The sequence below is a fragment of the Schistocerca piceifrons genome, chromosome 1 (assembly GCF_021461385.2).
Source record: "Schistocerca piceifrons isolate TAMUIC-IGC-003096 chromosome 1, iqSchPice1.1, whole genome shotgun sequence".
Lineage (NCBI taxonomy): Eukaryota > Metazoa > Arthropoda > Insecta > Orthoptera > Acrididae > Schistocerca > Schistocerca piceifrons.
Genome location: NC_060138.1, coordinates 1091203409 through 1091217102, shown reverse-complemented (window position 1 = coordinate 1091217102; position 13694 = coordinate 1091203409). Strand labels below are relative to the sequence as shown.

The 13694-nt window shown below is 42.4% G+C and overlaps 1 protein-coding gene across 1 annotated transcript in view; it reads right to left on the bottom strand.

Moving 5' to 3' along the window:
- Positions 1–8783, bottom strand: part of LOC124775112 (la-related protein 7) — a 93927-nt gene extending 85144 nt beyond the window's left edge. The window contains exons 1-2 of the mRNA XM_047249948.1: positions 8674–8783; positions 6648–6831 (exon numbers count right to left, since the gene is read on the bottom strand). Of these exons, the coding sequence (XP_047105904.1) occupies positions 6648–6831; positions 8674–8676 (187 nt within the window). The 5' untranslated portion in view covers positions 8677–8783. The remainder of the gene's footprint in view (positions 1–6647; positions 6832–8673) is intronic.
- Between the last annotated feature and the right edge of the window lie 4911 nt (positions 8784–13694).

Below are 13694 nucleotides of genomic sequence, written 5' to 3'. Positions count from 1 at the left end.
GTCAGCTCAAGGCAGATAACCTATAATAACAGATGTTAACAGCTGCTGCAGAAGATGGCCACGCAAACAAACGTAACAACAAGATTTCTTTTCAGATGGATGGAGAGCCAACAGGTAAGCAGAAGACACTGCTCCTGTAGCCTGTAGCCACGAAAAAAACCGCCACTAACTCCACCAGTGCGCACTTTTGAGCACAGACAACATAAGGCAGAACAGTCCATAGACGCATGGATGTAAGCACCTGCACACCACCAAGAGATCACTTTGTTAGTGAACCCGATGATGTCAACAGAGTTCTTCACCCACACATCGTGCCTGTCAGACACCAAGAACAAGAAGACCAGTGTACATAAAATAACTTGGCCTACAGTTACACAGATGCTGCAGTAGGGGCGCCAACAATGGTAGTGCTGTGAGCACCGCTGTGAACAGCCATCGCATTGTGGGGGAAGTGCAGGTCAACAACTGAAGCCTACACGTAAGCGTAGCATACAATATCATTTACTATGATACTGTCAGTATGAAATACAGAACATATTCCAAATGGAGAATGTGTGTCTGTTTACTAATTATTTATTTATTTAGCTATCAGGTTCCATGGGACAGCAAGTTGGTTATGGAATAATCCAGTACATAGTTACGGAATGCTGATTAGAACAGAATAAAGGAATCAATAAAACATGGAAAAGATTGAGAGAGAATACAAATAAACAACAACACAAAGCAAAGTTCTTAACTTCAGCAAGGAAATCCTGTAGAGAACAGAAGATGTGTAACACATGGAAACTTTTCAACTTGGATTTGATACGTGGAGTATATCACTCAAATTTTTCTCAGCTCTGCTGGAAGCCTACTGAAAATTAGGCCTGCTGAAAACTGCAAACTTTTTTATACAACTACTGGCACATTCCTGTAGGGCCATGATATGACTGCTGCAGTCCACAGAAGTAAAAATATTTTTACCTCTGTGGCTCTTGGTTATAATATCACGGAAAAAAGAAAATCACTGGCTATTTCTAAAATACTGTCATCAACTTCAAAACCACATTTTCTAGCAGCTCCAGAATTTCTTCATCAGTTGACCTGTCCCGCATTTTACAACACAGCAAAAACAAATGTGTGGGAACAGATCATACCAGTAATATGTTTCTCAAGCTACGTAGTACTTAATGGAAGAGGGAACATCCACCTTGGGGATCTCTGAAGTACTAGAAGGGTCAACAACTGACTTCAAGCTGTCACTGCTCAGTAATACTGCATCACGAAGTAACAACCAGGTAATCCACGCTCAAGAGATTCTTCAAGAGCTGACTGATACAGAAATCACAATGCAACCACAATTTGTATGGACAGTGATAAGGGTTTGTTAAGAAAGTGGTATCCAAGTGCATATTGTTTTGTGCATAGTGTTATGGGCCCTTTACTGTTCTTTAACTACATAAACAATTTGGGAGACAATCTGAGCAGCCGTCTTCGGTTGTTTGCAGATGATGCTGTTGTTTATCGACTAATAAAGTCATCAGAAGATCAAAACAAACTGCAAAACGATTTACAAAAAATATCTGAAGGGTGCGAAAAGTGGCTGTTGACCCTAAATAAAAAAAAGTGTGAGGTCATCCACATGAGTGCTAAAAGGAACTTGTTAAACCTCAGTTACACGATAAATCAGTCTAATCTAAAAGCTGTAAATTCAACTAAATACCTAGATATTACAATTACGAACAACTTAAATTGGAAGGAACACATAGAAAATGTTGTGTGGAAGGCTAACCAAAGACAGCGTTTTACTGGCACAAAACTTAGAAAATGTAACAGACTTACTAAGGAAACTGCCTACACTAGGCTTGTCCGTCCTCTTTTTAGAATACTGCTGTGCGATTTGGGATCCTTACCAGATAGGACTGACGGAGTACATCGAAAAAGTTCAAAGAAATGCAGCATGTTTTGTATTATCGTGAATTATGGAAGAGAGTGTCACAGAAATGATACAGGATTTGGGCTAGAAATCATTAAAAGAGAGGTGTTTCGCATTGCGATAGAATCTTCTCACAAAATTCCAATCACCAACTTTCTCCTCCGAATGCAAAAATATTCTGTTGACACCGATCTACATAGGGAGGAACGATCACCGCGATAAAATAAGGGAAATCAGAGCTCGTACAGAAAGATATAGGTACTCATTCTTTCCGCGCGCTATACGAGATTGGAATAATAGAGAATTGTGAAGGTGGTTCGACTAACCCTCTGCCAGGCACTTAAATGTGATTTGCAGAGTATCCGTGTGAATGTAGATGTAAGCTGGTGTCACACAGCACTCACAATGAAAATGCGTTCCTGCGCCGGTGCCACATTTTGTTGAGTGAGCTCTAAAACTTAGGCTGTTTTTTCAATATTTTCCTCTATTAAGGCATTAATACAAACAAGCTTACAGTTATCTACCACTTTATTCTTTGTCTAAACAGAAATAAAATGTTATGAAGAAATTAGGAATGGACGCATGAAATGTGTTTAAACTGATTTGTTTTCTTCCTTGATCATCAACATGAACATCAATTTGGATAGGGATTACTGGAGACTGGGATATCACCTTTCTGCTTTGACCAATGTCAGCACCAAGCTGAAAACCAGTTTTCAGCATACCCGACACGGCGACCAAAACATTGACCATAACAGCCACAAAAATACAAATACCGTGCCAACCAATACAATGATTAAACTGAATGAAATTACTGGGACAACTGTGGGAAAAAGGGCGGTTTTGGGCTGGTAAAAACTAAAAATTCAATAATAAAAGCAATAACACTGTTCAAGACACAACACCCAAAACTGCCAAAAAGTAACAGTAAAACCATACAAAACACATCATAAGATCATGGTCAGCCAATCCCCAGTTAACCTATATAGCTCAACCCTAGACCAGGAGACCAATAAACCTTAACCTCCCCCCCCCCCCCCCCCACAACTAAAAAAACAGGTACCCCAATCTGCAGCTCAACAATGTAGCTCATCCCTAGACCAGGATACCAACAACACCCTCCCCCAACAACAGAAGCTGGTATGTTAATCTCCAGTACTCCTAAACACTTCAACCCTATAGTAAAAGTGCACTTACGGTACTGACACTTTTCTGGGGTCGACCGAAGCGTTCGATCCCACCCGTCGGCTTTGACCCGTGATGTAAGGCTGTTGTGGTGTGTGATGTCATGACGGCGCGGAGTTTGGTTTGTGAGTGTGGCGTGTTTGCAGGTGTCATCGTGTTATGGTTCATGGTGCCCTCTGGTGGTGCATTTAGGGGTTTCGTGTTGTGCGGTGTAATGGGTTCAGTTTGGTCTTACTCATTCTAGTGGCTTGTTAGCATTTTGGCTGTGTTTTGAGCAGAATTGGTTTCAGTGAGTTAACGATTAAGTGGTTTTGTGTGAAAGTTATTGTAGTGCCGTTTGCTGTAGGTTGTGTGTTAATTTGAGTAAATTAATTTGTTGCTGTTTTTGTTAGGTATGGATATGAAGGATAAAATCAATAGTATTCACTTGAATATAATGATGGGCAAGATTCCATTGGAGCTCATTAAATTTTTGCAGCTCTTTGCTTTGACAGCGCTGGTCGTCAAGTGCTCTATTTGTGGCATGAAATGAGACGGGCCAAAGTTCCAGCGTCTCGGATCAGGGACGGTCATATGTGGCATTGCCGTAAGGATGGCCTGTGGTGCTCGATACGTCGCGGTTCCTGGTTTGAGAAGTCTAGGTTGGGTATGCACGAGATTGTATTGATGACTTATTACTTTTGTTATAGATCCTCACATAGTTTTTGCACGCATGAGACTGGCGTTGAGTGAGAGGAGTGTGCTTGACTGGTCTTCGTTTTGTCGTGAAGTATGTTCTGAGTTTATTAAGTACAGGGGTAAGTTGGGTGGGCCTGGGGTTGTGGTGGACGAGTCACAGTTTGGGAAAAGGAAGTATGGGAGGGGTAAGTCTGTGGTTGGTCTCTAGGTGTGGGGGCTGCTGTAAGAGGGGTGGGTGTTCCGAATGTGTTTTCAGGGTTGTGGAGAGGCGGTCCAAGGTGGAATTAGTGGGATTAATTGAGGAGTTTATAGAACCGGGTTCCACTATAGTTTCAGATGCCTTTTCTTCTTATAGGGGGTTGGGTGAGAGGGGGTACTATCATTTAGTTGTTAACCATAGTTTAGAGTTTAAAAATTATGAGATGGGGGCTTGTACAAATACTGTAGAGGGGATGTGGGGGGCTGTTAAGTCAATTCTTGGGAGGGGGAAGAGGCGCACTTCCAACCTTCAATCTCATTTAGATGAGTACTGTTGGCAGAAGAGCGTCCCTGAGGGCCATTGTTTTTTCTTTTTTTTGGGTTTCTTTAAGGACAATTAGTAAGATGTACATGCCAAACGTGGTTGGTTACAGTGGGTGGCTGCGGCTCGGGGGGATTTAGTTGTTCGTACTGTTTGCAAGGGGAGGTGGGAGTGTGGTGGTTTGTGATTTAGTTGTGAAGGATCTATTTTGTTGCAGTTTTTGTTGAGTTGTAGTGTGTGATTGAGATTTTTTTATTTTGCGTTCGGTTTTTGTTTATGGGTATTTTATTTTGGGGTGAGGGGGGAGGTTGAGTTGGGGTGTGGGTGGGTTAGGTCTTTCTTTTGGCTGTGTACTTTTTTGTTGGTTTGTGGTTTTTTTTTTGTGTGTGTGTGTGTGTGTGTGTGTGTGTGTGTGTGTGTGTGGTGGCCGACCTAGGACCTGGGTTGCGGCGCCGGAACTTTGTTGTGTAAGTTTTTATTTTTCTTGTTCTTAGTGTATTTGTTGTGTGTTGGGGTCAAGGGAAGTGTTCCATTACAATATGTGGTTGTCGCTGTTGATGTTCTGGTATTAGGAGTTGCTGTTGAGCTATATAGGTCAACGGAAGTGTTCGATTCGAATTTGTGGGATCGGGAGATGCTGTTGAGCTATGTAGGTCAAGGAAAGTTTTCGATTCCAATTTGTGGGATCGGGAGCTGCTATTGAGCTACGTACGTCAAGGGAAATGTCCAATTCCAGAGGATATTGTGTTTAGTGGAATTTGTGTTGTCAGTTTTTCCGTCTTTTGTGTGGTTTTGTATGCGGGTGTGTATCTAAATTTGTTTATATTTAGTTTGTCCCCACCCAGAAACCCCTAATTTCCCACACTTGTCTCGTTAGTGTCATTAGGTTTTTTGTGGAACGTGTGTATGTTGGTTTTTCGATGTATTTTCGTGTTTGTTGTTATGTTTACGTAATGACGTCATAGGCGCCATATTGGAGTCGTGGTGTATGGTCATTTCCGCCATATTTGTGACGTCATGGGTGAAAGCAGATGGGTGGAATCGGACACTTCTGTATTTCCCTTTTCTGTGGCGTGCGTGCAGTTGGTAACTATGTGCGGTGAATGATGAATCAGAGAACAAGAACGCAGAATCCTTGAGAAAACAGTTTATGATAATTATTGAATTGATTCACTGTCTTTTTTTTTTCATTAAATCATGAGAGAAATTAGGTGGATCAATTTTTATTAACAATAGAGCCATACATTTGATATATTAATAAACACTGAGCCACCTACCTTCTTCCATGATTTAATTAAAAATGTTGATCTACTTACTTAGTAGTTATGTAGGCACCTAAGAAAATAGCTTAAATTTTATGACATATTCTGTTTTATATGACAACATTCTAAACAATACATCTGATTCTTCCACCATGTAATGTCATACATTCCACATCATGACAACTTTAGCACACTAAATGACAAAAACATACCTCTCACACACATTGTCACCACATAATTAAACTGGCACCACTTCATACACCACACCCTCTACAACAACATTTCACCTCCACTCCAAAACAAACACATCGTGGCTCGATGGTGTCACACAACTGAATGTGACGAATTCAGGAGTTGTATATGGGTTTCATTGGTGCTTGTTTCACTTGCAACAATTTAAGCTGTGTTATTACATCCAAAGTAACTCATAACCTCAGAAATTGTGACATATTCAGGAAAAAAAGCAGCTTTTTATGATAACCATGATACAAGATTGAGCAACTCTCACTGGCTACTGTATATTACCACGAATTGGCTATGACCAATGATGATAAACTGCTATGGCAGCACACAAAACAGCAGCTGGTACACCATACATGCAGTTAGTACATTATCTCTATAGGATGTTAAATTCCTGGGTGTACCTCAAGCTTGCAATTACATGTCTCAACACAATACTTTGATAATTGACTTCATTCTCTTCATCAGATAGAGTCTAGTTTGAATCCAGGTGCTGAGTGCATCTAAAATCAGCATATTATCTTTGCCTTCACTTCTCTTCGCAAAACATGAGACCCTCAGACCCTAGGATCTAAGTGGCCTGAGAAACTCTACTCTATGCTGATAAGATGAGCAGCAGTGTAAATCAATTATTTCACATGTACAATCAATATGACCATCTATAATAACTGACAGTTGTTCACCATTTTCACACCCTGTACATTTTTTTTGGTGACACTGGGTATGTTCACCGAGAATATCAATGTGCTCACCAAAGAAGATAACATACACAACCAAGTAAACAAGAAATGAAAGTGGTATTAAATTATACTTGTACTGTAGAAATGTGAATATTCATATTGCTTACATTTATCTTTTTCTATTAAATCAATGAGAAATTTATCTTTCGTTAGATTAGCATCACCAAAATAAAATTCCATTTGGTTTTTCAGTGCTTTGTATGTACGCTTCTTTCTGCGTCGAACTTCATCTTCAGGCTTCCGACGGTGTTCTTCTTCAACTGTTACTGTCATGTTATCATCTATGTCTGCCTGTAGACAAAAGAAACAACAAAGATGAAGAGAATATCAACATACACAGCAATGGAGATAAGTAACTTCCACAAAAAGTTTGTGTAGGTTTTATTGATGATTAACTATCATAATTACCTAAGGCACTTGCAATTAATACCATCAAATGTTAGTTTCCAAGATAACAAAATGCAAGGCCTTAAAACGGCCTGCAAAACACAAACAGGATAACATTACCCATCAAGCTCTGTCAAAACTTTCTTAGAGAAGTAATGTATGGTGATCTTGCTCTCAATGGCACCCCCCCTCCTACTACTCCTTTTCCCTTCCTTCTTCACAATCTGAACTGAGGATACTACCGCAAAAAAAAAGAGGGAAGGAGTGAAACAGACTTTGAGAAATAGTGCTTAGCTTCTCTTCCCTTTATAAAGGCAGGAGTTAAAACTGTTTAGGCCAGAATTGAAAGACTGCTCCATGAAAGCTAAACAACAACCATAACAACAACATAAAGATTCTGATGCTCCAGTAGTCACATTGCCACATCAGAATTACTACTTTTCTTTATCTGCTGGGTTTTTAAAATTTATTCAGTGAAAACAATATTTAGCACTATATCTACTCACGTAATCTGTGTTTCACAGTATAGCAAATGTAATGTTACGATAAGTTCCTTGCTGAGTTTTTTTTTTAAAGAGAAAGCAATGAATTTAGTTGCTAATGATATTAACTTGTATTAGTGCGCCGGCAGCTATTGCCTGATAACATAATAACCTGACTTACTGTTAAAGCTGTAAAGTGACGAGACACTTTATTCCAAACTAAAATAAGTCGGATAAAAGCAATGTTCTGGGTCTAGTGCAGCAGGGGATACAACCCGTCGGCTTTGGACAAGGACGTCACAAGCCGCCAGAGAGCAGTTTACCATTTTCGCTTTTGCTGTTACGTTTCAGTTTCGTTTTTTTACTGATTGCTTAATAAAGTGGATCTGTTTATTCTATCTCGTGAGATTTTTTTTTTAAAAAAGCCAAAAAACACTTATCAGCCACTGAAGGAAGCTACAACACTAAGAAGAATCGCTTCTCGATTGGCCACTTGTGACGTCATTGTCCAAAGCCGACGGGTTGTATCCCCTGCTGCACTAGTCCCAATGTTCTCTTCGAGGCACAGCGGATTTTAATTTTAGACGTGAAGCAGGAGGAAGCCCTATAGAATATACAATAATTGTTAGGTAATCTAAAAAGGTAGACTACTCATTACCATTTTCGCGAAGTGACAACTATACAAAATTGCTAAAAACGCTCTTTCTTTTTCTCAGAATCTAATGCAAGATGATATCAGGACACTAAAGTTTATTACATAAATGAGATCGGTAGCGTAATCCGACATATCGCTTTGTGACAACTTCGCACGCAGCTTCAAAAGAATGTACAGGGAACTGTAACTACATTCTGGAGTATACTTACGAGAGGCTGAGAAGAGCCACAACTTCTCTGAGCGACGCAATCACGGAAATTTCTGAACTACATATTACAGTCGTTACATCTCCCGCGTCTCTAAAGAACAACATGACAATCTCACATTGTGCACTACATTTTAAAACGCCGAATGTTGTCAACGAACACCACACACACAGTACACGGCCCAGTGTTATACTCCTCTTTACACAACGAATCAGAAACGAAGAAAATTTGTTCAGAAACATCTCACACAACACGTTAATTTCCCAGTGTTACACTCATCATTAAGGATATACAATTATAGCTGAATCCATGGGAACATAACAGTATGGTCTCTAAGTTCTTTAATTTGCATGAACTAGTGGGCAATAAATTGGAAAAAAACTACGACCTATATTACACATACCATCTCTCCAACTCCTCAATACCGGATGACAACACTACCATACAGCACACGATGCACAGTGTTTACTAACACCGAATAAGTAGCAAAGAGCTTATCGCTAAAACGTCGGGCTGACCAAAGATGTTGGAATCCTTGAGACCGAGACACAATATACGTTGAAAATTTGCACAAGCTTGTATGTCCATACCTCCAGAATAATGCGCTAGTGATGGACAACTTGAGTAATATGTAAGCCTAGGCTTGCGCGATGGTGGTCACAGTCAATTAAAGTCTTCTGGGCTGTTGACAGCATTGTCTATGAATAAAATTGTCTGACGTTTCGGTCACTACTGCAAGTGCCTGTCCTCAGGGCTTCGTGCTCAGCTGACAGCTAAATGAGAGAGACTTTAAAATCTTATATAGTAGCGGAGGAAGTTGTTTACGTAATTTGATGCGGTACATAGGATGGGGGGGGGAGGGTGTTGGGCCTTGTTTATTGGCTTCATATTATTCCTAGTCATTGGTGGATAAAGAAGTGTTTGATTAGTGTTTTTTTTAAAAAAATCTTTATTCACCAAAACCAATATTATACAAAGTAACCCACCACCTAAGACATTAGTGGGTCGAAGTAACATACAAAATCCATAATTATCAAGCAACATGTACCAAAACTTTATCTACTTATTGTTAGTATTAACTACAAGATGGAAGGTTAGCTACTCTATGGGCATGCCTACTATTTGACCTACTATTAACCTACTATACTATCTACTCTACCCTACTCTACTAAGCTACATCCTGCAGCGTTACAAGTGTGCCAGCAAAATACAAATCTATTATCTCTTGGCCGTGCCCACCGAACTAATCCCAGTGGGCGCGCCCCTGGCACTGGGCTGGCCTTAATGGAATATCGCTGCAGGTCTTTTAAGAATATCCTAGAATCTATTTCCTACTAATAATTTTAACTACTGAGTCATAATTGGTGTGCTATGTCTATAATCGGTAAGTTTGCACCCTCCCCTTAGTCCTGGACGCGACGGATCCCGATCGTCACGGCGGTCGGCCAGTATGCGTCCTGGCGGAATGGGATAGGTGTGTAATGTCACGTTTTTGCTCTTCTGTTACTCTATCTCCCTACAGTATTCTCTCAGGACCTTGGCGGATACCTCCCTGGCTAGTCTGTCGATGATAGTGAAGGTAACCGGGTTCCTGATTAGATGGAAGATATCTGTGTTTGGGAGTGAATTCCTTAAGTCTGTGGCAACGTCATAGAAAATGGGACACTCCTAGACCACGTGGTCCGGTGTACCTATCCCGGCACCACAGTCACACGAGGGAGTCGCTCTTTTCCCGAAAAGATATGCTGGGTATGGGCCATGCCCCACGAGGAAGTGCAGCAGTCCCTTACTAGGCTAGAAATGCTTCATTCTTAATCGTTCGTGGATGTTTGGTAAAAATTGGTATGTTCTTCTCCCTGTCTCATCCCCATCCCAGATCTCTAGCCATAATTCCATTCCTCTTCTTTTGACTGATCGTTTATCCCCCACTCGAATCTCCATGTTGTCTTCAGTTTTTTCAATCTGCCCCTTTTTTACCCAGTATCATGCAGCCTGCTCCCTGATTTTTACATCTAGGGGGCACAACCTCATGAGAATTAACAATGCTCACCCAAGGGATGTACGGTAGGATCCGACTGAGCGCAATAGCACGTTCCGCTGCACTCTCTTCACGGCCATAGCAGGAATGACCCTCATGAGCCTGTGAGCCCAGACTCCGGACCCGTAGCCCACGATGGAGGTGAGGATTGTATTGTGATACAACTTGATGAGGTTTGGGGGAAGATGGAATCGCCTATGCCCTATAGTGATGAGGTTACTTAGGACCTCTAATGACCTATGAGTTGTATCTTCAATGTACGGGGCGAAGCTCCATTTCTCATCTAGTATTACTCCTAAGTATCGTGGTTCTCGACGACGTATTACCGGTGTGCCATCTATTCTGACTGTGGGGTTTCTGGCCAGTTGGCCTTTTAAGAGCAAATAGGGTGATTTATTTGGTGTCACTTTTTGTTTGGTTCTGTGGCACCATTGTGATAATATGGTCATGGTTCTTTCTATTTTGGGTTAAATTCCTTTCAGCTATGGCCGCCAACCAACAGGAGGAGGTCGTCAGCGTAGGCTATCACCCCTAGCACATCTGCACTGTTCTCCAAGGTGTCAAGGAGAGGCTCCATATTGACATCCCAAAAGAGTGGCCCCAGGACAGAGCCCTGTGTACACCCCTTCGTTATCTTCTTCCCACTCTCCCGCTAGGGGATGATAGCAAGACCTCCCTATCCATACAACAGCTCCTAAGACATCCATATAGCGGCCCTGGACACTTCTTCTATCGTAGGTGGGAGAAGAGCGAAGGCCACCACAGGTTGATAGGTTGTCGAAGGCGCCACTGATGTCTACCATGATGCCAAATATGTACTTATGTGTGGGCGACCTGCAGACCTCAGCCGCCATGGCGATTGCATCAGATGCTGAACGCCCTGGCCAGAAGCCGAATTGCCTACTGCTCATCCCACAGAGCACCTGGTTTGCCATCAGCCTGTCAGCCAGCAACTTCTCCAGCAATTATCCAAGCAGATCCAACAGACATATCGGTCTGTAAAATTTGACTTCTTTAGGATCTTTATCCTGTCCCTTTTTAATAATTACAAAGTTAGCCTGTTTCCAGATGGTTGGAAACGTCCTGACGCTCAGTGCCTCGTTGTAGATTCTTGCTAGAGGTGTTACTAGTTGAGGAGCGAGGTATTGCACCACCTCCGCTTTGATACCGTCTGGTCCTGCAGCTTTACCTCTTTTAAGTGATTTGATGTGTGTCGCCACCTCGCTCTCTGAGAATGGGTACACTGCAGTATTATTTTGGTACTCTTCTCGAAGAGCCTGCCTAATTAGGCCTTGTTCTATAGTGTCCTCCTCTTCCTTGTCATCCAGAAGCAGGGACCGGAGAAGGACCTCAGCAGTTTCCTGCCATGACCCTGTCATCCGATTCCCATCTCTAACAGTTGACAATACCTTAGGCGACCGAATCTTTTCTCTATCTATTTTGTATGGTGTGCCCCAGGGGTCTATAGCCAATATATAGACGCATTTTTCCCAGCTCTGGAGTCTAACCTTTTGAGTTCCCTTTGGAACTCTTCCTTCGGATTCCTGTAAATTTGTAGCAGTCGCTGTTTCTCTTCCCAGACAACACTTCGGTGATAGTACCTCCTCGCCCTCCTGACCGGCTGACGCATATGCCCTAGTTCAGCGGAACATGGTGACGGGGAGACCGTCACGGCCCTCCTCCTGGTTGGTATTGCTGCCTTCACCGCTCTAGCAATGGCACTTACTAGGTCTTCAGCGTGCTTGTCGACATCTTCATCACAGTCTGGCCATGTCGGGATGACAAACTCTCCTGCGAGGCGCTCCCAGTCTGTTTTGTTATAATTGAACTGAAATTCCCATCCTATGTCTCAGTGACGCTCTCTATCAGTAAACTCAAAGGTGATTACAGAATGAGATTTTCACTCTGCAGCGGAGTGTGCGCTGATATGAAATTTCCTGGCAGATTAAAACTGTGTGCAAGACCGAGACTCGAACTCGGAACCTTTGCCTTTTGTGGGCAAGTGCTCCACCAACTGAGCTACCCAAGCACGACTCACGATCCGTTCTCACAGCTTCACTTCTGCCAGTACCTCGTCTCCTACCTTCCAAACTTTACAGAAGCTCTCCTGCGAACCTCCCGAGTTCGAGTCTCGGTCCGGCACACAGTTTTAATCTGCCAGGAAATTTCAAAGGTGATTAGATTATGATTACATGTCGTGACTTGGTTTCTTACCGTCCAGTTTTGCAAGTGACCGGCAATATTACATGATACTAATGTTAAGTCAATGTTTGTTCCTTCTCCTACACCGCCAGTATAGGTGGGGGTATTTCCTGCTCTGTTAGCAACCAAGTACTGCAAAGACATGATTGTTTCCTCCATCTTCTCCACTCTTCCATCCCGAGTGCCACTGTACCACAGGGGGGACTTCACATTGACATCTGCCACCACCACTATCCTTCGACCTCTCAATGCCGTGGTTATCTGTACTAGTTGGTCGAGGTACACTTCAATTTCGTCACCATACTGGAAGTACATATTTACTAGGTGTATGACTCCCACAGGCGTCTGGAGTTCGACAACAATACAATGTTAGTCTGAGAGGTGCGCAAGCACTGTGATTCTTAAAGCTTTATTTATTAGTATGATGGTGGCTTTAGGATCATTGCCAAAGCATATTATTTGCCAGTTCACGGCAGCGAAAGCTATATTTCCCGCAAGAGAGATGGCTCCTGTAGACAGAGTAAGACTCATCTCCTCCACCACTCTTCGGGGCTCCTGCATGACCAGTCTACTGTTGTGTGTATTTTGTTGTCCTAGCTGTATCATGGCAGTCATGGAAAGTATGTGTGAACATATGAATCTGGGAAGGTCTTTCTCCAGTCATATGCTATCCTACCACTAGCTAAGACAGCCTGATTGTAGATCTCATCAAGGTCAAATTTCTCATTCCTTCTTTGAAATACCTTTTTGACAAGGTCACGCAGGACGCCAAAGTCAGTTGGGAAATTCATGGTCTTTAACTATATTCTTTCGACAGCCTCCATGGCCGAGAAGGTGACTTTACGTCCGTACTGATTCCCCACCAGCACTAAGTGCCTTAGTGCTGTGGTCAGGACAGCTGGCTCCTCCAGACGGGATAATTGCAGAGCGAGTTCTAAGTTTGGATAAATCCTAACAGGATCTACCTCCAGGCGTTTGACCAAGGGTTGATCTGAGGTAGCTGTGGCATTCGTGCTGCTCACTGCATTTACTTGCAGTGGTTCTTCAGATGTGGAGCTAGTTTTTGCAGATGTTAATTGGCCCATCATAGCAGGACACCTTGCTTTTAATGCCCGATATTCTGGCAATCTCAAGTTCCGGGGGGAGGGGGTAGCCACCTGTTCCTATGGATCTGTCTGGACGCA